General features: G+C 42.8%; 2 protein-coding genes across 5 annotated transcripts in view; one reads left to right on the forward strand and one right to left on the reverse strand.

Annotated features, from left to right (window-relative positions):
• Positions 1 to 424: 424 nt before the first annotated feature.
• ENKUR (enkurin, TRPC channel interacting protein) lies at positions 425 to 17,421 on the reverse strand. 2 transcript variants are annotated; one of them, XM_058183918.1, is made up of 6 exons: positions 17,240 to 17,421; positions 15,893 to 15,985; positions 11,358 to 11,503; positions 9,831 to 10,054; positions 8,844 to 8,990; positions 426 to 795 (listed from the first exon to the last, which is right to left on the reverse strand). In XM_058183918.1, exons 2-6 carry the CDS (start codon positions 15,973 to 15,975, stop codon positions 622 to 624), a joined length of 774 nt encoding a protein of 257 aa, XP_058039901.1. In that variant the 5' UTR covers positions 15,976 to 15,985; positions 17,240 to 17,421; the 3' UTR covers positions 426 to 621. The 2 variants fall into 2 exon arrangements, with proteins under 2 accessions (XP_058039902.1, XP_058039901.1); XM_058183919.1 differs by lacking the exon at positions 17,240 to 17,421 and having other exon boundaries at positions 425 to 795; positions 15,831 to 15,938.
• A 75-nt stretch (positions 17,422 to 17,496) lies between these two features.
• Positions 17,497 to 21,776, forward strand: part of THNSL1 (threonine synthase like 1) — a 112,633-nt gene continuing 108,353 nt past the window's right edge. For all 3 annotated transcript variants that reach the window (XM_058181178.1, XM_058181177.1, XM_058181176.1), the window contains exon 1: positions 17,497 to 17,631. The gene's annotated coding sequence lies outside the window, so the exon portion shown is untranslated. The remainder of the gene's footprint in view (positions 17,632 to 21,776) is intronic.

Raw genomic sequence — 21,776 nt, forward strand, 5'->3', positions numbered from 1 at the left:
TATTGATTTTCCCTGTCAGATTCAGTTGGGAAGATGGCAAATGGCAGCCACATGACTTCAAGATGCTACAACCACGTAAACACTAGTTGCCTAGTGCCTAAATTTTGATCAAGTGGCCATGAATTGCTGCAACTCTTGTAACTTGCCAAACTAATGGTTCTAAGTCAAGGACTACCTTAAGTTTACTTGTTTTTACTTTTGTAGTTTACAGTAAAAGCAAACAGAAAAAGGAGTTTAGTAGTCTGCATACCAAGTTAAATAAAAACAAACACTAATGATTTGGAAACTCAATAATTCACTGAATAACTTGGCACTTTAATGAATATTTATCACTATTAACTGTCTGGTAAATCATTCCTATCTGCTATTATTTTCATACTCTTTGAATCATAAAGACACTGGAAATCTTTTTAAAAATAGCATACAGCCAGTCAAATACTCTGGAGAAAAATATGCCTTTATTGAAAAAATAAATAATAATCTAAAAGGAAAGAAAATGTAAAATATGATAAATTTTAACAAAGATTTTAAAACCTCAAATATTTTTCTACTTATATATGCAATTTATATCTCCACTGAAAGTAAACTATCTCACAGAAAAATGATTCTCAAAAGACACCCTCATTTGTTTGCTATGTAAATAACTTTGTGTTTCTCAATTGTATGAATATCATGTTCCAACTGTTTCATGTCTGTTTCCAGCTTTTCTTTGTAAAGCTTCTTTGGTAATGTATCTATTTCTACTGAAAGGTTTTGGAAAGCCTGATGCACCTCCTCCCAGTTCGTTTTGAGACCCTACATGGAAAAGAAGAAAAGAAGAATTAGAATGCGGTAAAGCAGTATTTCTCACATTGGGCCAATTAAAGATATGTGGACTTTGTGATCCCCAAAATTCTGGGAGGCAATCTTAAAATGGGCCCGTTTGAGAATCACTGCTGTAAAGTATTTAAAAATGCACAAAGGCTGTAATCCTATATTCACAGGAAAGGATGTACTATTCATTTCTCTGTTAAATGCTAAAAACAGCACCTTTTTCCAGGTTTCCATGTGGCCTGAAAAAAGAAATGTTGATCATAAGAGTTGTATTAATGCAGTGTTTCTGAACCTTGGCAACTTTAAGATATGCAGACCTCAAGTCCCAGAATTCCCCAGCCAGCATGGGAAAATCATTCCTGACTGAGGAATTCAAGAATTAAAGTCCACATATAGCTTGGGCAGGCTGGCAGGTTGGGAAACATTGCATTAATAAAAATATTTTTTTAAACCAAGTTGTACATTTTTTCACAAAAGCCTAAATACAGCCTAGTTTAATAAGTAGCACAGAAGTACTATGTTTGCATCAAACATTTTAAAAATGTGTTTAGCATTTTAGATAATGAATGAGAATGATTTATACGAGGGAATAGAAAGGGAATTCATCAAATTTGCAGACAATACCAAGGTGGTAGTAATAGCCAACATTTTAGAAGATAGGCTCAAGATATAGAAGGATTTCAACGAACTTGGACACCCACTCCCATCTAACAAAATTCAATGGTGAGAAAAGTTTTACATATAGGCAAGAAAAGCCAAAGGCATAGGTATAGGTACCTGGATCAATAGTAGTAACTGATCTTGGAGTCCTAGTGGACAATCACTTAAATATAAGCCAACAATATAATGCAGCTGCCAAAAAAGCCAATGCAGTTCATGTGAAGTGTTAGTACCATTTTATAATGCCTTGGTAAGACCATACTAGAAATTTTGCATCCAGTTTTGATAACCACAATTGAAAAGATATTGAGACTCTACAAAGAATGCTGAGAAGAGCAACAAAGATTATTAAACGACTAGACGCTAAAACCATGAAGAATTGCAAGAATTGGGTATATCTAGTTTAATGATAAGAAGGACTTCGGCAGTGTTGGTGAACCTTTACAGCACCAAGTGTCAAAATAGGAGCATGCACGCATGTGCGCACCTGCATGCCAAGAACCAGAACAGCAGCTGAAACCAAGAGTGTCAATGAAGTGTCCCGCCAGCCCACCACCGAGAATAAACCAGCACAGCCCCCCCCCGCCACTTCTGCCAAGAGAGCGCGATCACTTCCTGGCCGGCGCACCTCTAACCCCAGCACCGGACAGACATTCCTCCTGCATGGACTCAGCTTCTTCGCAGCCCCACCACCCAAGAAAAGCAGGCTTCTTGTGTAACCCCAGCCCTCCAGCCTGTGGCACCAACATGCTCAGGAACCCCAGAAGAGCAGCAGTAGCTCCCGAGGACGTGGACAGGTTGTTGGGGAGGCTGCACGGCACGACATGTTTACTGGACCCGTGCCCTTCCTGGCTGGTACTGGCCACTCAGGCAGTGACACGAGGCTGGCTCCAGAGGATTATCAACGCTTCTTTGTTGGAAGGGGTTTTCCCTGCCGCCTTGAAAGAGGCGGTGGTGAGACCCCTCCTTAAGAAGCCCTCCCTGGACCCAGCTATCTTGGGTAATTATCGTCCAGTCTCCAACCTTCGTTTTGTTGCGAAGGTTGTAGAGAGTACCGTGGCGCGACAGCTACCCCAATACCTGGATGAAGATGTCTATCTAGACCCGTTCTAGTCCGGCTTCCGACCCGGATACAGCACGGAGACAGCTTTGGTCGCATTGGTGGATGATCTCTGGAGGGCCAGGGCCAGGGGTTATTCCTCTGCCCTGGTCCTATTAGACCTCTCAGCGGCGTTCGATACCATCGACCATGGTATCTTGCTGCGCCGGTTGGGGGGATTGGGAGTGGGAGGCACCGTATATCGGTGGTTCTCCTCCTATCTCTCCGACCGGACGCAGACGGTGTTGACGGGGGGGGCAGAGGTCGACCGCGAGGTGCCTCACTTGTGGGGTCCCACAGGGGTCGATTCTCTCGCCCCTGCTGTTCAACATCTACATGAAGCCGTTGGGTGAGATCATCAGTGGTTTCGGGGTGAGATACCAGCAGTACGCTGATGATACCCAGCTGTACTTTTCCACCCCGGGCCACCCCAATGAAGTTGTTGAAGTGCTGTCCCGGTGTTTGGAAGCCGTACGGGTCTGGATGGGGAGAAACAGGCTCAAGCTTAATCACTCCAAGACGGAGTGGCTGTGGATGCCGGCATCCCGATTCAGTCAGCTGCAGCCGCAGCTGGCTGTCGGAGGCGAGTTATTGGCCCCAAAGGATAGGGTGCGCAACTTAGGTGTCCTCCTGGATGATCGGCTGTCGTTTGAAGATCATTTGACGGCCGTCTCCAGGAGGGCCTTCCACCAGGTTCGCCTGGTTCGGCAGTTGCGCCCCTTCCTTGATCGGGATGCCTTTTGCACAGTCACTCATGCGCTCGTTACCTCTCGCTTGGATTACTGTAATGCTCTCTACATGGGGCTCCCCTTGAAGTGCACTCGGAGGCTTCAGTTAGTCCAGAATGCAGCTGTGCGGGTGATAGAGGGAGCTACACGTAGCTCCCATGTAACACCGCTCCTGCGCAGACTGCACTGGCTGCCTGTGGCCTTTCGAGTGCACTTTAAGGTGTTGGTTACGACCTTTAAAGCGCTCCATGGCTTAGTCCTGGGTACTTATGGGACCGCCTGCTGTTACCACATGCCTCCCACCGACCCGTACGCTCTCACAGAGAGGGACTTCTCAGGGTGCCGTCCGCCAAGCAATGTCGGCTGGCGGCCCCCAGGGGAAGGTCCTTCTCTGTGGGGGCTCCCACACTTTGGAACGAGCTTCCCCCGGGTTTACGCCAAATACCTGACCTTCGGACATTCCGTCGCAAACTGAAGACACATCTTTTCATTCGCGCGGGGCTGGCTTGAATTGAATTTTATTAATTTTAAATTTTTATTAATTAATTTTAAATGAAGTTTTTAGTTTATTGTATATTTTTACTTCTCAGGCTAATTTTAAAATAAGTTTTTTAATTACATTTTAAATTGTACATTGTATTATCTGTTTTATTTTTGCCTGTACACCGTCCTGAGTCCTTCGGGAGAAGGGCGGTATAAAAATCAAATAAATAAATAAATAAATAAATAAATAAATAAATAAATAAATAAATAGTAGCAATGGCAGCCACAGAGCGAGGAGTAGGAGCTGGCTGACCCCAGCAGCCGCTCCCCCGCTGGCGTGCCAGGCCCTTTGTGGCATCTCCATGCATGAGGAGCTGCGCTCTCCTCTAGCCCTCCTGGGGCAGTTTGCCTTCCTGGTGGCTGCGCCTCCTTCTCCTCCAACATCTTGGGGGTGAGTGGGCAGTGATGGTTCTCGCGCGCCTGCTTCTGGCTGGCATACTGGAGGAAAAGTTGTCGTCGGGAAGGCCAGCTGCCCCAGGAGTAGAGCTGGAGTAGAGCCAGCTCCTTACTCATGGAGATGTCACCAAGGGCCTGGGAGCACGTGCTCGATGTTTAAAAGCGATCACGTGCTCCGGCCCCCCAGTCCTTACTCATTCCCCGGATGGCCAGGACCCTCAGAGCTTGGGTCTTCGGCTGATGCAGTGCAATGCCCGGTCCATGGTTAATAAGGCTCCCCTGATTTGTGACCTTATTCAGAGGGAGTCCGCGGACTTTATGGGCATTACGGAGACCTGGTTGGGCCCAGAGGGGGGTGTACCCCTGGTTGAACTGTGCCCTCCGGGTTTCCGTGCATTCCATCAGCCGAGGGCCCAAGGTAGGGGTGAAGGGGTGGTGGTTGTGATTAAAGAGAGCCTAGAGCCGAGGGAGTCCACTGTGCCTCAGATAGCTGGTTGTGAATCCCTCCTTGTGAAGTGGGGCCATAGGAATCAGATGGGTCTGTTGATCGCGTACCTGGCTCCTTGCTGCGTGACTACAGCCCTACCTGAGCTGCTGGAGGTGCTTGCTGGGGTGGCGGTTGAGATTCCCAGACATTTGGCCATGGGGGATTTCAACTTACCATCGGCCGGCTTGTCATCAACGGTGGTCCAGGAGTTCCAGGCTTCCATGACGGCTTTGGACCTGATTCAAGTAATTGATGGCCCTACACACACTGGGGGAGGCACACTAGATCTGATTTTTATCTCTGGTCAGTGGCTTAATGATCTGGAATTAGGAGATTTAGTGACGGAACCAGTGTCATGGTCAGATCATTTTCTCCTTCGCCTAGACTTTCAGACCGCCACTCACCACCGCAGGGAGACGGAGCCAATGCGTTGGTTCTGTCCCAGGCGCCTGATGGATCCTGAGAGGTTCCTGACGGAGCTTGGGCCGTTCCCTCAGGATCTTGCCCGCGGCAGGACTGAAGAACTGGTTGCGGCCTGGGAATGGGCCGCGGCTGGGGCTTTGGACCGTGTCATGCCTTTGCGGCCTCTGACCCAGTGTAGATCTCAATTGGCTCCTTGGTTTTCTGAAGAGCTGAGGGAGATGAAACGCTGGAGAAGATGCCTAGAGAGTACTTGGAGGTCTAGCCGTTCCGAGGCTGATCGGACACTAGTGAGGTCTTTTACTAAGACCTACCTAGTGGTATTGAGGGAGGCGAAACGTTCTTACATTTCCACCCTCATTGCATCGGCAGATAACCGCCCGGCCGCCCTGTTTCGGGTGACTCGTTCCCTCCTTCACCAGGAGGGGCGGGAGGACTCCTTACAGGGACGTGCTGAGGAGTTTAATGGTTATCTATACGATAAAATCGTTCAGCTTCGGGATAGTTTAGACCAAAATTGCAATGATCCAAGTGAGATGACGGAGGCACGTCTTGTTGAGGTTGTTTGGGATGAGTTTGATTCTGTGGCTCTCGAGGACGTGGACAGGTTACTGGGGAGGTTACATGCAACTACATGTTTACTGGACCCGTGTCCTTCCTGGTTGGTGCTGGCTACTCAGGAAGTGACACGAGGCTGGCTCCGGGGAATTATAAATGCTTCATTGTTGGAAGGGGTTTTCCCCGCTGTCTTGAAAGAGGCGGTGGTGAGACCCCTCCTCAAGAAGCCTTCCCTGGATCCAGCTATTTTGGGAAATTATCGTCCAGTCTCCAACCTTCGCTTTGTGGTGAAGGTTGTAGAGAGTGTGGTTGCATGGCAGCTTCCCCAGTACCTGGATGAAGCTGTCTATCTAGACCCGTTCCAGTCCAGCTTCCGGTCCGGACATAGTATGGAGACAGCTTTGGTCGCGTTGGTGGATGACCTCTGGAGGGCCAGGGATAGGGGTTGTTCCTCTGCCCTGATCGTATTAGATCTCTCAGCGGCTTTTGATACCATCAACCATGGTATCTTGCTGCACCGGTTAGAGAGTTTGGGAGTGGGAGGCACCGTTTATCGGTGGTTCTCCTCCTATCTCTCTGACCGGTCGAAGACGGTGTTGGCAGGGGGGCAGAGATCGACCGCGAGGCACCTTACTTGTGGGGTGCCTCAGGGATCGATTCTCTCGCCTTTCCTGTTCAACATCTATATGAAGCCGCTGGGTGAGATCATCAGTGGCTTTGGGGTGAGTTACCATCTATACGCTGATGACACGCAGCTGTACTTTTCCACCCCGGGCCACCCCAACGAAGCTGTCGAGGTGCTGTCCTGGTGCCTGGAAGCCGTATGGGTCTGGATGGGGAGAAACAGACTCAAGCTCAATCCCTCCAAGACGGAGTGGCTGTGGATGCCGGCACCCCAGTACAGAACTGCAACCGCAACTGACTGTTGGGGGCGAGTTATTGGCCCCAATGGAAAGGGTGCGCAACTTGGGTGTCCTCCTGGATGGACGGCTGTCGTTTGAAGATCATTTGGCGGCCGTCTCCAGGAGGGCTTTTTACCAAGTTCGCTTGGTTCGCCAGTTGCGCCCCTTCCTTGACCGGGATGCCTTATGCACGGTCACTCATGCTCTTGTCACTTCTCGTTTGCATTATTGTAATGTTCTCTACATGGGGCTGCCCTTGAAGTGCACCCGGAGGCTTCAGCTAGTTCAGAATGCAGCTGCGCGGGTAATAGAGGGAGCCTCACGTTGCTCCCATGTAACACCACTCCTGCGCAGCTTGCACTGGCTTCCTGTGGTCTTTCGGGTGCGCTTTAAGATTTTGGTTACCACCTTTAAAGTGCTCCATGGCTTAGGACCCAGGTACTTACGGGACCGCCTGCTGTTACCTTATGCCTCCCACCGACCCGTACGCTCACACAGAGAGGATCTTCTCAGGGTGCCGTCCGCCAAACAATGTCGGCTGGCAGCCCCCAGGGGTAGGGCCTTCTCTGTGGGAGCTCCTACTCTTTGGAACGAACTTCCCCCTGGTTTACGCCAATTGCCTGATCTTCAGACCTTTGGCCGTGAGCTGAAAACGCATTTATTTATTCAAGCGGGACTGGCTTAAAAGTTTTATTTCATTTTAATTGGGGTTATTTATGAATTTTAGGGTTTTAAATTGATTGTTTTAAATTTTGGCCACTTACGTAATATGCTTGTTTTTAAGTTTTTGTTTTAATGTGTATATTGTGTGGTTTTATCATTTGGCTGTACACCGCCCTGAGTCCTTCGGGAGAAGGGTGGTATAAAAATCTAATAAAATAAATAAATAAATAAATAAATAAATGCCAGCAGGGGAGCGGCTGCGGGAGTCAGCCAGTTGTGCTCCTATCCCTCACCCTGCAGCTGCCATTGCTGCTGCTGCTTTCTGAGGTGCCAAAACTGGCCTGGTGTTCCAGACCGCGGATGTGTGTTGGTGCAGCCAGCTGGAGGGCTGGGGTTGTGCAAGAAGCCTGCTTGGGCGGGGAAGGAGGGAAGCCCCAGCCTGCCCTTCCTGGCTGACAGCTCTGCTCTCCTAGGAAGCAACCACTGGGATCACCTCTCCATGTCTTTGGGCATGTGAGCCATCGCCAATTGCTCTTCCAGGTTCCGGCGCGCTGGCCAGCTCGGTTTCATGTGCGCGGGAGCACTGAAAACCGAAAGAGCAGCTGCCTGGTGTGCATGCACGCACCTGGAAGATGATCTTCTGGTTTCTGGTGTGTGCATGCGCACTGGCCAGCTGATCTTCGCGTGCATGTGTGCACCAGAAACCATTAGACCAGGTAGCCAGCACAAATGTGTACACCAGAAACTAGAAAATCATCTTCCCAATGCGCGCATGCGCACCGGGCAGCTGCTCTTCTGGTTTCCAGTGCTCCTGTGCATGTGATAACCAGCTGGCCAGCACACTGGAACTTGGAAGACCAACAGGTGACATATCCATGTGCCCGAAGAGATGATTGTGCCATAGGTTCGCGATCATGGGACTAGGATAACACGATAGCAGTGTTCCAATATCTAAGGCTTCTATAAAGAAGAGGGGGTCAATCTATTCCCTAAAGCACATGTATGCAGAAGATTTCCTGAGAGTTAGAACAATTGATCAGTGGAATAGTTTATCTCCAGAACTTGTGAGTGCTCCAACACTGGAGGCTGTTAAGAAGAGATTGCACAACAATTTTTCTGAAATGGTATAGGGTTTCTATTTGAGTAGGAGGTTGGACTAGAAGACTTCCAAGATCCCTTTCAATCCTGTTATTCTGTTATATATGAATATATAGATCACCAAATTGTAGTCTAACTATACTACTCCTACAAATTTATCTGTAAACTACATTGAATAAAGTAGGATTAAATTCTGATCAAAGATGTATGATATTCCACAGCACAATAGTACTTTCCCTTACATTCTTAGGTAAAAAAATAGATTGCACATTATTCATAAAATTGGGCAAAACCAACAGCCACAAAATGTGCATAAAATGAATAGTTTAAAGGCAAACCATTTCTTTTTCCAAACTGACATGATAACACTCTTACCTGCTTGGTATTTATCAGAACATAACAACATAAAACAATTCTAGAGCTCCATCTAGCGAAACTATACCCATCTCAAATGCAGTATTTCTCAAGTCATGTACCTCTAAAAGAGCTTCTCTCTCTTCCTCTGTGAGCCGTTTCATGGCTTTTTGTCTGAGAGTCTCCCTGACATAGACATCATAATCTTCCTGAGCTTTTCTGGTATCTTCATTTCGTTTTATTACATATTTTGGAATCACTCCATAGTCCTATAAGAAAAGTATGTTTACAGCTGTTCATAAAAAGCATACAGTTTCCATATGTTATATATCTCTTCCATTTTGGACTACGAATGCTAATTCAATCCATTTCAGTGAACATGTGAATATCAAACTTAAGTTATCAAAGTGAGATCAGCCTATGTAGTTATAACAGTAGAGTTGGCATCCCCTAAAAACAAATCATTTAACTACACTATTCATATTGAACTAGTTGGTCATGACAGAAATCAAAATAATTTCAGTGGTTCCTAGTGAATTGCACAATACAATCCTCTGCATACTTATTGAAAAGTAAACTTAACTGGTTTCAATGGGTTTCAGAATAAACATGGACAGAATTTCAGTCAAAATCCGTTTCAGGGTGTACAAACATACCAGCTATACAGGTAGTCCTTGATTTACCACAATAGGGAGTAGAATTTTCATTGTTAACTAGGGCAAGTATTAAGTGAGTCTTGTCCAATTTTACAATCTTTTTTTTGCTATAATTACCAAGCAAATCACTGCAATTGATCACACAATCATTAAGTGAATTTGACTTCCCCCATTAATTTTGCCAGAAGCAACCTGGGAAGGATGCAAATGGTAATAACATGATCCTGGGATGCTGGCAATTGTTATAAATACATGCCAGTTGCCAAGTGCCTGAATTTTGATCACCTGACTCTGGGAATGATGTGATAATCATAAGTGTGTGGCCCAGTTGCAAGTCACTTTTTTCAGTGCTGTTGTAACTTCAAACGATCATTATGCCAATTGTTGTAAGTTGAGGGCTATCTGTATTTTTCAGCTCCATTTATTTTTTTTTGCAATTCTATACAAACCTACCTTTTTCTTAAGATATTTTGGAACAAGACCTGAAGTTTCCAGAAGAAATCTATCTCCTTGCCTTCTGTCTACATAAACTGGTAGTGGTTTCTTGGGCACTGCCACGATAGCATTACTTGCATTTGTATTTATGAAATTTCTTGTACACTGAACTCCCATTATTGGATGATCTGTTCTTTTGGGCACACTTAGTTCCAGTGCTTTTTTACTGCGTTCTTTTTTTCCTTTTCCGGAAAAATAAAAATCCACAAAATTAAATTTAGACATTTTCCAATATTATAATTTTTAAAATTTTTCATTTAAAAAAAAATAAGACACATTAAAATGAAACTTACAGATTTGAGTTTATCAATAAATGGAACAGAAATGTACTAAGCGTTTCTTCTTTAATCTACCATGTTATTTTTCCCTGCTGTTCCTTATTTTGCAGCCGTGTGCAGTATAATTTATTTCTTCGGAAAGGAGTCTACTTACTCAGAAATACAAGGAAATACTCATTTCATTTTTTGGATGTTTTGTAACCGGTCACACCCATTATGGAAGCCATATTTTTCTTACAAAACATGGCAACCTTAAGAATTGATCTCAACATTCTAAATTTTACTGAAAAAGACTGCTTACTCTTAAACGTGGTGTAATATCTCTAGAACTGAATTTTTTCTTCTAACATATTGTAAGACCAGGCTTTTGGAATTTCTCTTGAAAAGCATTTAGAGTAGATCGCTTCTTGCCCACCTTCCCACTTTGTGAGGAAGACTGGCTGACTAATAGAGTTGTGCACCATGTTGTTTTGATGTCCAAACTGTGCTTCAGAATGAACTGGAATGCAAATATCACAGCTGCTTAGAACACTTTCTACATTACTGTAGTCATTTCATTAGCTTACAGGTTTTCCCTTCAATATTCATAAGAAAAGGATCTACCACTCCTTGTCGTGTCCCACTCCTCCGCTGACGGCCGGGTCAGGGAAATCCGAATCAGGCTTGCCTCTGCAGCTCTGCCCAAAGTCCTAGCAAAGTCCTCAGAGCAGGCAGGAGACCAGTAAGTGACTTCAGCAAGATAAGTTCGACTTTGCCTGACTCAGAGACTGCCAGAAAGCAGATCCTTTATATAGGCCATGGGGTGTGGCTCCATGACTCAGCACTCATTAAGGCCTGCCCCTCCCTTCCTTCTGTTGCCTCCGCCTATCCAATCTTCTGATGCGAGGGTCACTCCAATCAGCTGTTGTTGGAAGTAAACTTTCCTCAGGCTCACATGCTGTGGAGGAGGGGGAGGGGTCTAGCTGCTCCGTTTGCCTGGGCATGGAGCCAGGGCTGGGGCCGGGGGATGCTCCCTCCTCTGCAGCTTGTCTGGGCATGGAGCCAGAACTGGGGCCGGGAGGCATACATTCCTCTGTGTTCGGGAGCAGATAAGCAGACCCCGGCTGCGGTGAGAGCAGACAAGACACAACACTCCTACATATTAAATAATAAAATACAAAATTAATATGGTAAAATGCCTTCAAATATTCTTATATCAAAAACATACTTGCTGGTAACTTTGGTTCTTTTGAATGTTTCTGAAGGAAATTTTTTGGAGAGGGAACTTGGACTTTAGGGGGTCCAATTGTTTTCCATGGTGATTTACTTTGCTGCATTGCACGTTTCACATATGGTCTAAATGCTGATACAAAACTTTAATAAAGAGAGAGAAAATAGACAAAAAAGTTAAAGTTAGCAGAAGATAGAGATTCCATTAGTCTATAGATAATTGTATTGCTGAATATTTCACTTTTAAATATCTATATTCTTAAAAACAAATTCAAAAAGTTCAAAATGATTCTAATAAACAATGTGGTTCTGAATTTATTTTTGTTTAAAAACAATGATTATGTATTTTATAATTCACATATATTAAATGGTAGAGGAAAAATAATAAAAATGGGCATTGCTTTTTAAACTTTTAATGCCACGATTTGTTAACATCAAATTTTATTTATAATTAATTTCTCTCCCAGCTTGCAATACCCTTATTCAGCTTCAAGAAGGGGAAAGGTAGTTAATTGATTTTCAATATTGATTTCCCTTTAATTAAAAAAAAATACATCCAACATGTATTTTTTTTTACTGAGTTTACTCTCAATAGCCTCAGTAACCTAAATTAACCTCAGGATTCCAAAGTCATATCAACACTACAGGGATTATTGCCTATCCCTCCATTTAACAAGCTCCAGCATCACAATTCCTAAAACAGAAATATTACTATCTTGGCACGGAAATTGAACCCATATATATAAACATGGTCTACTACAGCTGGCTGAATTCATAGCTATAATTTGCTAAGCTATAAAATCTGGTTTACAAACAATAGTTGGGTTAAATATCACAATCATGTTGCCTATGGAAAGAAGTTCCAGTAACTTGGTTGGCTTGATATAAGCCCAAGCCAAGCAAATCACATTATGCTGCAAATAACCAGCCTCTATATCAGGGGTGTCAAACTCGATTTTATTGAGAGCCACTGTCAGGGTTCAAAGTAAAACACCCAGCAGAAGTAAAACTCCAAGGCAGGCATTTTCCTCAAAGTTCCATTTTATTAGAGGTGTTATTTGGCACATCTGGGAAAACCCGAAACTGAAAGGCCTCTGGGTTCTCCCCACCCAAATCAAAGTAAAAGTCCTTTCCCCTGCACCCACATGTCCATCCCAAGGTCCAATCGTCCTCATCCCAACTGGAGTTGCTTCTCAAGTCACGTCTCTCCAGGTGCAGGCTAAACGTCCTTGACTTCCAGGGAAAAGAATGTTGCTACGGCTATACATCTCACCCTGTCTCCACCTACCACCCCTCCCGTTTCCCACAGCATGCCATCTACCAAGTGTGGCAGCCCTGAAGAGTCAAAGTAAAAGATAGCCTCCAGGGCGGACAGCCACATCAGGGTTGTATATAACCTCGGGGGCTGGGGTGGACATGGCCAGGGTGGGTGGGATTTGACATCACTCATGTTGGGGGCACTTGTGGTGGCCCAAGCACTCTGCCAGCAAGAACGGGCTGCCGAGCTCCATTTCACTGGCAGAGGGCTGCAGGAAGCCGTTGCAGCTGAAAAGGGAGCCTGGAGAGCTGTACACTGCCCTCCAGAGCTCCGTTTTCACTGGCAAAGGCCCTGTGGGCCAGTCTTTCCCTGTTTCCAGGGCATGGGCAAGATCTAAGCACGCCATGGGCTGAATCTGGCCCTCAGGCCTGAGTTTGACATCCCTGCTCTATATTCTCTGTTATTATAAATTGTCCAGAGAACATCACTCACTGAAGATATTTATTTACTTATTTAGTGTTATGGCATAAAACAGAGTTCCCCAACCTTTCTGACTTTGTGAATCGGTGGGGGGAGGGGGAGAGGGGATGGTTCTGACAAGCGATGGCAAGCGTGTGCAGAAGTGCAACTCCATTTGCATGAGCAGTGTGTATGTGTACCTGCCTCTCACACAAATGGAGCATGCATGCATGTGCTTTCCTGCTGCATGCATGCACATACACTTGACAACCATTTTCGCCAGTTGCAAATAGCTCACAATTCGCTAGTGGGCCACAGCCCAGAGGTTGGGGACATAGAGCACAAGGACAACAATAATAAAATTATATAGAAGGAGTACATAATGCTATGGTAGGCAAATGATGGAGACATGTAATCAATTTTGTAAATTTTAAGGAAATTAAAAAAATATATTCTATAGGTAACATTTTAAAACACCTTGGTTCATAAGAAGTATTCAATATATTAATATCTAGACCACTTATCCAATTAAGCACAGTATTTGTCAGTTGGAGAAAGTTCTTTTTCCACCTGTATAATATCTCAAATGGCAGCTAGTCACCATATGATCCAGTATCTGTTGAGGATCATCCATTCAGGAGAAGATACTCTGCTCCATTTAAACAGAGTCTTGGCAGATGCTGTGCAGGTGTGGATCCTACTCAGATTTTCCAGCACTGGTAGGTGGCATTGAAACCCGGTAAGTTTTGCGTTGGGTGCTGGGTCAAATATATTTTTTCCAGAAGACGTGTGCATAGAGAAAAATGCTTTTCCTTCACTGGCCAATTGGCTCTTTATATAGAGAGCCAGTCTGGTCTAGTGATTAAGACACCAGGTTAGAAAATGGGATATTGTGAGTTCAAGTCCTGCCTTAGCCATAAAAGCCAGTGGAGTAACTCTGGCCCAGTCACTCTCTTTCAGCTCAACTCACCGCACAGGGTTGTTAAATAAAGGAGTAGGAAGGTGTGTTGGATATATCTGCCACCCTAAATTATTTGTAAATATACTAAAGGTGGAATATAGATAAACAAGAAAGACAAGTGTTGGGATATAATTGATACTGCTAGTTCATGTTATTTTTTTAAGGCAATCACAATAATGTCTGATTTATAATGCCCTTGCCATTTACCTAAACCAAGCTGATAGTCAGTAAATGACCATAGGAGTAACAAGCTATTGCCACTCATATTACCTTGTCACAGTTTATAATTCCTCTCATATCCTCTTGATGGTGTATTGAAAGCTTTATTCCCACTCATAACAGAACATGGAATCAGAATTGTTGCTATCCCTTCTATTGATCCCAACTGTACATCTGTCTCCAGAATTAGTACTGCCAGGGTAGAGAAACTTGACCTGCCTCCGAGATTCATTGCATGAGAAGAGATCAACCAGTTTCATCATTAGCAGCATAGCGGCAGCTTGTGGAAAATCAAATTGAATGACATATTGACAGGAATTCTCCATATCTGGAGCAACACTTGCTCAAGCTGCTGACAGAACTATTTAGTATAAGAGACCTGACAGACAGGTCAACTCCTGGAATTTATTCCTGAAGATACCAAGAGGAAATAAAGTAGCACAGCTTTTTATTAAAGTTGCACTCTTCTAGAGTTGTTTATTACTTCAGAGTAACATTGCAAAATAAATATTGTATCAAACTCATATTACCAAAATTTCAGATCTCAACATTAAGAAAACTAAAATCATGGCATCCGGCCCTCTCAATTCCTGGCAGATAGATGGTAAAGAAATGGAGGTAGTGACAGATTTTATTTTCCTGGGCTCCAAGATCACTGCAGATGGGGACTGCAGCCAAGAAATTAAAAGACACTTGCTCCTGGGGAGGAAAGCTATGGCAAATCTAGACAACGTACTAAAAAGCAGAGACATCACCCTGCCAACAAAAGTGTGTATAATCAAAGCTATGATTTTCCCAGTTGCAATCTATGGCTGTGAAGGTTGGACCATAAGAAAGGCTGAGCGCCAAAGAATTGAGGCCTTTGAACTCTGGTGCTGGAGAAGACTCCTGCGAGTCCCTTGGACTGCAAGGCGAACAAACAAGTCAGTTCTAGAGGAGATCAACCCTGACTGCTCTTTAGGCCAGATCCTGAAGATGAAACTGAAATACTTTGGCCACCTAATGAGAAAGAAGGACTCACTGGAGAAGAGCCTAATGCTGGGAAAGATTGAGGGCAAAAGAAGAAGGGGACAACAGAGAACGAGGTGGCTGGATGGAGTCACTGAAGCAGTAGGCATGGGTTTAAATGGACTCCAGAGGATGGTAGAGGACAGGAAGGCCTGGAGGAATGCTGTCCATGGGGTCGCAATGGGTCGGACACGACTTTGCAACTAACAACAACAAAATGAAATAGAAAAACAATTTTTTTTAAAAAAGGTTGAAATTTGCATATTGTATAAACATAATACATAGTGTAATATTACACTACATCTTTTGTAGTGTTTATTCCCAGATCCAAAAAAGAATTTATTTGAAGTGTACAAGCAACAGCCTTTCTCTATTTTTTTCCAATAAGTATATAAAACTGATTTAAAAGGAGCAGGTGCAGTCAGTCTTCCCTACTTTGCAGATAAAGGAGACATGTAGATATTGGTAAATTAGCAGTACTAACCTATTAAGTGGTGGATCCTATATTCAGTTTCTTCCTATATAAAAAGTAATACTTAACATATGTCTTTAAAAAAAAAACATACCAGGGATTGTTAAATGCAAAACATGTCAACAGCAGCCAGGGGAAAGATTCTTGTTCCCATACCTAGGCTTCTCTGTTAGCCGAGACTTCTCCACAATCTGAGGTAGAAGATTATAAATGCTCTCCTCCATGACCATAGCTGTCATCGTAACAGGCCTACAAATAAATTATTTAAATTGCTTAGCTATTAAGGAAGCAACCTGTCATATTTTCTCTCATACTCATGTCATTCTTTATCACTCTCCCCATGCATACTCAAACACTCTGACTTTCCTTCAGATTTTCTCTTTCATATTTTTCATTTTTTGTCCTTCACTATCATCCACATTTTTTTCTAGCCAGCAGAAAATTACAATCACTTTAAATCACCTCAAGCTTAATATTACCTATAATTTGTATATGAATATATACTGTGTTTTGCTGAATATAAGACCATGTCTTATATTTTTTGGACCCTGAAATAAGCGCTTGGCCTTATTACCATGCACTCAAAATCCCGATTGGGCTTATTATCAGGGGATGTCTTATTTTGGGGAAAACGGTACATAATTTTTGCCAACTAATGGCTCTCCATATAGTTAAGTAGATGGGACAGCTTACTATCTTATTAAACAGAAAACCATACTCTTGATACTGATTGAGAAGCCTAAGGGAGATTCATCCAGCACACCCAAGATGAAACCTCTTTGGGATAAATTTGACTAATCATATTATCTTCCCAAGTATCAAACTTCATTTTTCTATACATCTGATGCAGCTCATTCAGCTTGTACTTAGGGATCGCCTGAATAAGCAGTAAAACTCTGTGGAGGCGAAGAAGCACAACTCAGTGGTTTCTAGTTCTCTAGTACCTCAGATGTCTCTTTGTTCCAAGGTTCTGGAAAGCTACTCACCATCCAAACACACATCCCAAGATACTATCATCTGAGTCACTAAAGGAATGTTTTATATATTCAAATCAAGGTGGAGGGGCAATATTGCATTCAAATTGTATCACTGAACTAGTAACTGAAGTCAGGACTGTGAAATTCACAGGGGATCTTAGAAAAACCATTGCCAGCATTCACACATTGTTAAGATGTGGTTTTTTGAACCAAAGAAAGCAGTTTCTGTTTTATCACAACCGGCTGGCTTCACACAACACTTTACACCAGAGAGCATGGCTTAACAAACCACAGTTAGATTCAAAAGATCATACAATCCAAAATAAGCAAACCATTTTATGACTTAGCGTGTTATATGAACCCAGTCATGCTCTCTCTCTCCCATTGTTAGGGCAGAAAAGAGGAAGCAGGAGAGGAAAAGTAGAAATCTCACACCACCACCTGAAGGAAAGATGAAGTACGCATGTAATAAATTAATTCCACAAATTAATATAGGCTTCTTCACTACTTCAGACTACCTGCTTACCTGTTCCAAAAATATTTTTCTCCAATCTATTTTTTCCTCCCCTCTCCTACCACCCTTCCCGTCTCTTCTAGGGATTTTCTCCGAAGGTATTCGAATTCTTCCTCATTCAGAGAATGTGTTTTACAAGAGCAGCAACAAGCCCACTGTTTGGTTGCCCCTAGAAACAACTGCTTGGTAACACATTTGTGTAGAACGGGGGACAGGCTTTGTGTCATCACTTCCGGAATCATAACGAACAATGGGTAGCCGAATGGGGCGGAGCACAGAGCTCGATGGAACGCTGCGCAAGCGCGATAAGAGAGTTAGCGGGAAGAACACCTACGATGATAGATAGGAAGGAGTTCGGTGGATCTTCGGACGAGGTCGGAGTGGAATTGTGCGCATGCGTAATAGTACGTATCTCGACTTGAGCTGGTTCTGTGGCCGGGGTGGGCCCAGTCTTCATGGAAAAAAAAATCTGCCTTGGAAAATATCCTTGCTTAGCTTTTCCGCCTGAATTTGGGAGACATGCAGATCTTTCCTTATTCGTGAATAGAATTCATAGGCATTTGACCGAGGGGGAATCATTAAGGGAGAAGCGCTTTGGCGGCCCTTTAGATGATGCAAAAATTCATTTCCCAACAGCTTCAGCCTTTATAGAGAATAGGGAGGGATGCTGGGAATTGTAGTTCAACAGTAAATGGGAGGTTTGCGAATTTCGTGTATGGAAACATACATGGAAGGGGAAGTCATTTTTCATTTGATTTGGTTTCTAATCCACTATATAAAATTGGATTGGCCGAATCGGAAAAGTACCAGCAGAGGAGTTTCCTTAGTATGTTACAACAGCCAGAGGGCTGTTTGAATGCTCCAGGAGGCTTATAAGAAATTGCCCATCAGATGCTCCTAAAATCCAGCAAATATGTTAAAGATGATGGGAACTATAACCAGAATATTCTTAAAACCACAGTTTCCTCATCTCCTGCTTAAAGAATCTAGCACTCTAGAGTTTTGTGAAAAACCATTCTACTGTAGAAATTGAATCCTAATTCTAGAAGCTCAAATCATTTGTCTATAAATGAATTATTCTAGAATAATTGCATCAGAACTGTGATTGGTATTTCCACCCTCATTAATCTTTATATTGCCATGTCCTTTACTGAGACTCCCTTACTTTGCAATTTGGAAAAGCTTTGGAGGATATCCTGCATTATTATCTACTAAGAAGAGGAAAAATTACTATAAAGCCACCAATAGGTACAGATTGATTCATATATTGCTAAGCCATAATGTCGTTTGCTTGGATTAGTACAATCAATTCACATGATTTTTTCATTTATTACTTCCTTGACTAAACCTTCAAGTTTAGCACATGATCATGGTAGAGATCTCATGTAGGCTTTCTACTTATATGCTTATAGCACGCTCTCCTTCCCTTCTGAGCAGTCATTTTCAATTTATAAATAAAACCCAACTCGTGTGATTATTGGTTGCCCAATCAAGGGCAATCCTCTATCAATATTTTTTTTTAATTGAAAAAGTTTTACAAATTTTTTTTTCAACAATTATCCCCCCTCCCACCCCCCTCCCCCCTCCCTCCTCCCTTGACCCTTCCCCCAGACTTCCCAGAGCAAAATACAGGGTATTACATCTAACAATCATAAGCTAAAATACAACAATAAACCATCACCCATTACTTCTCCTTTCCCCTTTGCAACCTTAACTCCCCTTTCCCATTTAAACAAATACACTAATACAGTACAATTCCTTATCACTCATAAGCTATTTGATACTTTTTAGTCTGATATTTATTTTGAATATAATCAGTCCAACTTCTCCATTCCAATATATATCTTTCTTGTGAATAGTCTTTCAAATACGCTGAAATTTTTGCCATTTCTGCTAAGTTCAATATTTTAAGAGTCCATTCTTCAATTATAGGCAAGTCTTCTTTCTTCCAATATTGCGCAACCAATAATTTCGCTGCTGATATTAAATTTAAAATCAGTTTAGTCTCTATTACTGTACAGTCCGTAATTATACCCAATAAAAATAACTGGTGTAAACTTTATTTTCTTTTTCAAGATATTCTGCATAATCCACCAAATTTTTATCCAAAATGATTTGATTTGAAACCACGTATAGTTTATCCCTTCTTCTCTCATTATAGTTAAGGATTTCAATTGTAATTTACTCTTTTCTACAAAAAGAAGCTCTTTATAAGTAATCACCTCCTGTTTTTGTTCTATATTTATATTCTCTATCGCATGTAGGGATTGCCCATATAGGTGTTTTATAGTCTAACTTATATTGGTACTTCTTCCAAACCCTTAACCCTCTGAAGTCTGTATCTTTCTTGTTGGATTGCAGAACCAAACCAGACAGTTATAGAGGTGCAAATGACAGACTCAATAATTCCTCTGTAGAACTGGATCAATAGCTCCTTGGGCAGTTTGAGCTTTCTGAGTTAGTGCAGAAAGAACAGTCTTTGTTGTCCTTTTTTGATGATGTTTTTGATGTTAACTGTCCATTTTAGATCTTGCGATACGATAGAACCTAGAAATTTGAAGGTTTCTACTGTTGATACTGTGTTGTCAAGTATTATGAGAGGGGGAAGTATGGAAGGGTTTCTCCTAAAGTCTACCACCATTTCTACGGTTTTGTGTGTGTTCAGTTCCAGATTGTTTCGGTCGCACCACAAGACTAGTCGTTCGACCTCACGTCTATATGCGGATTCGTCATTGTCTCGAATGAGACCAATCACTGTTGTGTCATCTGTGAACTTCAGTAGTTTAACAGATGGATCGTTGGAGATGCAGTCATTGGTATACAGAGAGAAGTGGGGAGAGCATACAGCCTTGGGGGTGCCCTGTGCTAATTTTACAGGTATTTGATGTGATCTTGCTTAGCTTCACCTGCTGCTTCCTGTTTGTTAGGAAGCTTGTGATCCACTTACAAGTCTGTTCAGGTACTTGTAGCTGGTTTAGCTTAGTTAGAAGAGTGTCTGGAATGATGGTATTGAATGCTGAACTAAAGTCTACAAAGAGGACTCTTACATACGTCTTTGAAGATTCAAGATGTTGTAAGATGTAGTGCAGAGCCATATTAACAGCATCATCTGTTGATCTATTTGCTTGGTATGCAAATTGCAAGGGGTCTAACAGTGGATCTGTGATGGTTTTCAAGTAGGAAAGCACTAGCCTTTCAAAGGCTTTCATGACTACAGATGTTAAAGCAACTGGTCTGTAGTCATTCAGTTCCTTGATGGTGGGCTTCTTCGGCACTGGGATGATGGTAGAGCATTTGAAGCAAGAAGAAACATAGCACATCTCTAGTGATTTATTGAAGATATGGGTGAAGATGGGGGCCAATTGGTCAGCACAGACTTTTAAGCAAGAAGGCGTTATCTTGTCTGGGCCTGAAGCTTTTCCTGGCTTTTGCCTGTGAAATAGGGCCTGCACTTCCTTTTCTGTGATCACTAGAGGTTGTGAACTCAATGGGATGGGATCAGTTGTAGGAGGCTTGGCTGTTGTTGGTGTGTCTGAGATGGGGGTTATGGAGATAGGTGGCTGTAGTTTCCTTTCAAACCTGCAGTAAAACTCATTCAGGTCATCTGCCAGTTGTTGATTACCTTCAGCCTGGGAGGGAGGTTTGCCATAGCCGGTGATAGCCGGTTTGCTTGCCTAAGTTTTCTGTAGTCACACTGTCTTGTACTACAGTTCCATTCATTTTGACTAAGGCTGTAAGAGAGACCAAACACATAGCTTGTGAAGGTCTTTTTTTGGCAAGTGAATATGTCTCCTGGAAGATGATACTTCCTACATACCTTTGAGTCTTCCAAAGGTTAATACATCCAAGTCAATAAAAAGTCTTACTTGACAGATTGGTGAAGATTAGGAAAGGCACTACATGAAGCAAGAAGCAGTTCTGATCTCAGCCTCCTTTTTCTTCCCTCAGTTAGGTCTAATGATGTGTTAGAAGACAGATTTTTTCCCCCAAAAAATGCACACACATAAAAATATTGGTCTACTGAGTCAAAAGAGAGATTGAACACCTTAGTGAGGATTAGACCTTATAACCAGATGTGATCTGATCTTGCCATTGGACTATCATCCCGGAATTTTATTGTCCAGTGACAAAAGAAACAACATTCCTGACTTTCTGGTTGGGAAAAGTATAAGGGAAATGGAAGGGAATGCTGTTGAACTGCATACAAATCCATCTGAATTAATAGATCATTTTTTGTTGTTATTCTGGTTTTACCGTAAGACTATTGATTTCCCACGAATGAAACAAGAACAATTAAATTTTGCAGCTGTTAGCTGATGTGAAATATAAGAAGAAGAGTGTGAAGGAGTTTTATTTCAGTACATTGTTATTTACACAGGAATACAGTTTTCTTGGAACATCAGTAATTCTGAAGCAAAAGAAAAAAATCTGGTTGGTTGGTTGGTTGGTTGGTTGGTGGGACATATATATTCAGCAATAAACCATAATTGATATTTATTTATTTTATTTATTTATTAATCGTATTTATATATCGCCCTATCTCCCGAAG

This window comes from Ahaetulla prasina, chromosome 4 (genome assembly GCF_028640845.1).
Source record: "Ahaetulla prasina isolate Xishuangbanna chromosome 4, ASM2864084v1, whole genome shotgun sequence".
Classification (NCBI taxonomy): Eukaryota; Metazoa; Chordata; class Lepidosauria; order Squamata; family Colubridae; genus Ahaetulla; species Ahaetulla prasina.

What these genes read in the sequence shown, in the direction of transcription:
- ENKUR (XM_058183918.1), bottom strand. Translation starts at nt 15,975, where the DNA reads ATGACAGCTATGGTCATGGAGGAGAGCATTTATAATCTTCTACCTCAG. An exon ending in AGAACCAAAGTTACCAGCAA is followed by an intron (nt 10,055 to 11,357) that starts GTATGTTTTTGA and finishes TTTCCGGAAAAG; the next exon opens with GAAAAAAAGAACGCAGTAAA. An exon ending in AGAGAGAAGCTCTTTTAGAG is followed by an intron (nt 796 to 8,843) that starts GTACATGACTTG and finishes TTTTCCATGTAG; the next exon opens with GGTCTCAAAACGAACTGGGA.